Source organism: Lolium rigidum, chromosome 4, assembly GCF_022539505.1.
Source record: "Lolium rigidum isolate FL_2022 chromosome 4, APGP_CSIRO_Lrig_0.1, whole genome shotgun sequence".
NCBI lineage: Eukaryota > Viridiplantae > Streptophyta > Magnoliopsida > Poales > Poaceae > Lolium > Lolium rigidum.
Genome location: NC_061511.1, coordinates 12,607,923 through 12,610,704, shown reverse-complemented (window position 1 = coordinate 12,610,704; position 2,782 = coordinate 12,607,923). Strand labels below are relative to the sequence as shown.

General features: G+C 49.0%; 1 protein-coding gene across 1 annotated transcript; it reads right to left on the bottom strand.

Moving 5' to 3' along the window:
* Window positions 1-609: 609 nt before the first annotated feature.
* LOC124649481 (WAT1-related protein At5g64700-like) lies at window positions 610-2,303 on the bottom strand. Its single transcript, XM_047189105.1, has 3 exons — window positions 2,067-2,303; window positions 1,848-1,910; window positions 610-1,747 (listed from the first exon to the last, which is right to left on the bottom strand). The coding sequence occupies exons 1-3, from the start codon at window positions 2,246-2,248 to the stop codon at window positions 862-864; spliced, it is 1,131 nt and encodes a 376-aa protein (XP_047045061.1). The 5' UTR covers window positions 2,249-2,303; the 3' UTR covers window positions 610-861.
* Between the last annotated feature and the right edge of the window lie 479 nt (window positions 2,304-2,782).

The window sequence follows — 2,782 nt, the reverse complement described above, 5'->3', positions numbered from 1 at the left end:
TCGATTCAATATTTTCCCACATTAGCACAAACCGTTTGAGGGTTAGATAAGTTTTCACAAACTCCGGAGCCTCTTTGGTTCTTAGGAAACATAGAGGGAAAGCACATGAGTGGATTTTTTTTCCCCGATGCCATTGTTCATTAGTTTGGACCAAAGGAATTTGAAAACACATGAATGTATGTTACATGTTGTTTGATTGTGTTGCCGGAAAAATGCATGCCATACAAACAACGAAAGTTTTCCATGAGATTGGAGCTAAGTGAAATTCTGTTATCGAACTGTATAAAAAGTTGACCATCGGAAACATCTCTAATTCTGCATGGTTTCAAATCCTACGAACTAAACAAGCTCCATAGGAAAAATTTATAAGGAAATGATATCCTCCAAAATTCCACTGGAATCTCTTTGGACCAAATGAGCTCTAACCGGCACACATAGAAACCATACACACCAATTTTGGCTGCAAAGAGCGCGTCCAAACTCCAAAGATATCATGAAAGTGAGCACTAGTTTGAGGAGGAAAGTGGACATTTTTTTTCCTATTTTCGAAATCCTATTGTAGATTGTGAGTGTGGAAGCACAAGAGCAGAAACATGCGGCGGTACAACCTGCCAAGATAAAATTACATGTGAAGTTGAATTTCGGCATACATCAGCAGTCGTCCCTCTGCGCACGTGCGTTCCAGCACTCGTATGATCGTTCAGAAGTTCCCAGTAATACATGTCCTCGTGCTACTGTACTTTATCAGGTGAGTGGATTAACATACTCCAGTATACTTTGTCACTCTCAAGATCAGTCTCGTGAAACTAATCACTCGTGATCGGCCTGCCGCTTCTCTGTAACTATGTTTATACGTTCTAGCTAAACCTGTGAATCCAGCTTGATCCTCTTCTCCTCTAACTTCACCCCATCCATGTTCATGTCACCATCACTAGTAGCCGATCCTTGTTTCACGGTGCAGATTATTGCTGATGCATGATCTGGACAAGGTGAGGGTGGCGGCGGCAGCTCCTTGCTCTTCCCCCAGAGCACGCTGTACAGCCCTGCCACGAGCAGCACCCCGCCGAGGATGCTGCCGAGGTGGACGACCTCGCCGAGGAAGAAGGAGGAGCAGAACACGGTGAGCAGGAGGCCCAGCGGGTTGGACATGGCCAGGAACACCGGCCCGCGCTTCTCGATGCACCACGCTTGCAGGTAGAAGGACACCCCGGTGACCACGAACCCGGAGTACGCCACGGCGACAAGCCCCACGTCCAGCCGAAGTCTCCACACGTCTCGCCTCCCGCCGGTCGCCGCCGCCGCCAGCGCGAGCGACTGCGCCGTGCTGAGCAGGCACTGCAGCGCCGTGGCGAGCAGCTTGTTGGGGTACTCCTTGAGGAGGCGCGCCTGGAGCACGATCCAGAGCGACCACGTCACGTTCGCCAGGAGCATCAGGAACGTGCCCTTCATCCACTGCCCCTGCTTGTTCCCGCCGCCGGCGTGCGCGTGGCCGGCGAAGGCGCGGTGGTGGTTGAGTGGGCTGAGCGGCGGCCCCGCGTAGAGGGCGATGACGAGGACTCCCGCGATGCAGAGCGCCACGCCGGCCAGCTTCGCGGCGCCCGAGGACGCGCGGAGCTTGATGGCTTCGAGGTGGAGGAGGACGGCGAAGAGGAAGGTGATCACCGGGATGGAGTTGCTCGTGGCGGACGCCACGGTCGCGGAGGTGTACTTGAGGCTGAGGTTGTGCAGGTTCATGCTCACTGTGCTCCTACAACACGTACGTACGAGAGCAATACATGTTACACTTACACACGTGTGTATGATCGATCTCTTTGAACTAACAGCAAGAATCAAGAATGATATCTTACCCAAGTAAAGCATACAAGAAAATCTTAGTGAACAACCACAGCGACATGGGTGGCGCGTTTCTCCTGCATGCAAAACCATTACAACATTCAGGGATCACAGTATCAGATTCAAACAGGGATCGACAGATTTTAGGTGAACTAATTACATGCATGAATGCATACACACTGACGTTAACTGTTAACTATGCCTTGATCGAGTAATTATGAAAGTACCATTACCTCTCGAGGATGATGGCGAGCGGCACCAAGAGAAGAGTGGCAGCGGCCTGGCGGTAGAAGATGAAGACGAAGGAATTCATGCCTCCGTCCAAGGCCGCCTTGGAGACGACGTACATGCCGGTGTAGATCACCTGTATCACCATGGCCACAACATAGGCCTTCTTCCCTGCATCCGACGACATGGCTTGCTATCACCTGTACCTGTACGTCCCTCTGATTGATCGACTCCCGAGCTGAGAGGTTTTCTGTGGTTGAGAGACAAACTAACTTAATGAGTGCGCCTTATATAAAGATCGATGGAGAATGCATGTATGTCGATGTTTCAGAGGAAAGTACAGTAGGTATTAGTAGCTTTTTCTCTCTTTTCTTTTTGAGATAATGCTGGCCTTTTCTCTATTGTATTTCTGCAGTAATATTAGCTTTTTTGCTGGCTCTCTGTGATTCACACATATTATTTGTTTGCCCAAAGAATGATATCTTTCATCTCTTTTTTTTTTCCTTTGAGAAAGATTTGATGTGGTTGCATGCATAACACTTGCGTTAGTGCTTATTGCTCATTCGGGAAACTAGCTACCTATAGCAAATGGGTAGTGGTGTACTCATTTAGATCTTCTGCTGCCAAAATATTTGTGATCACTCGTTACTGATGAGAAGTGTAGAGAATATGCCAGCTAGTTGTGTCTTGTAGAAATGATTTTCTCCCCATTGGGGGATAG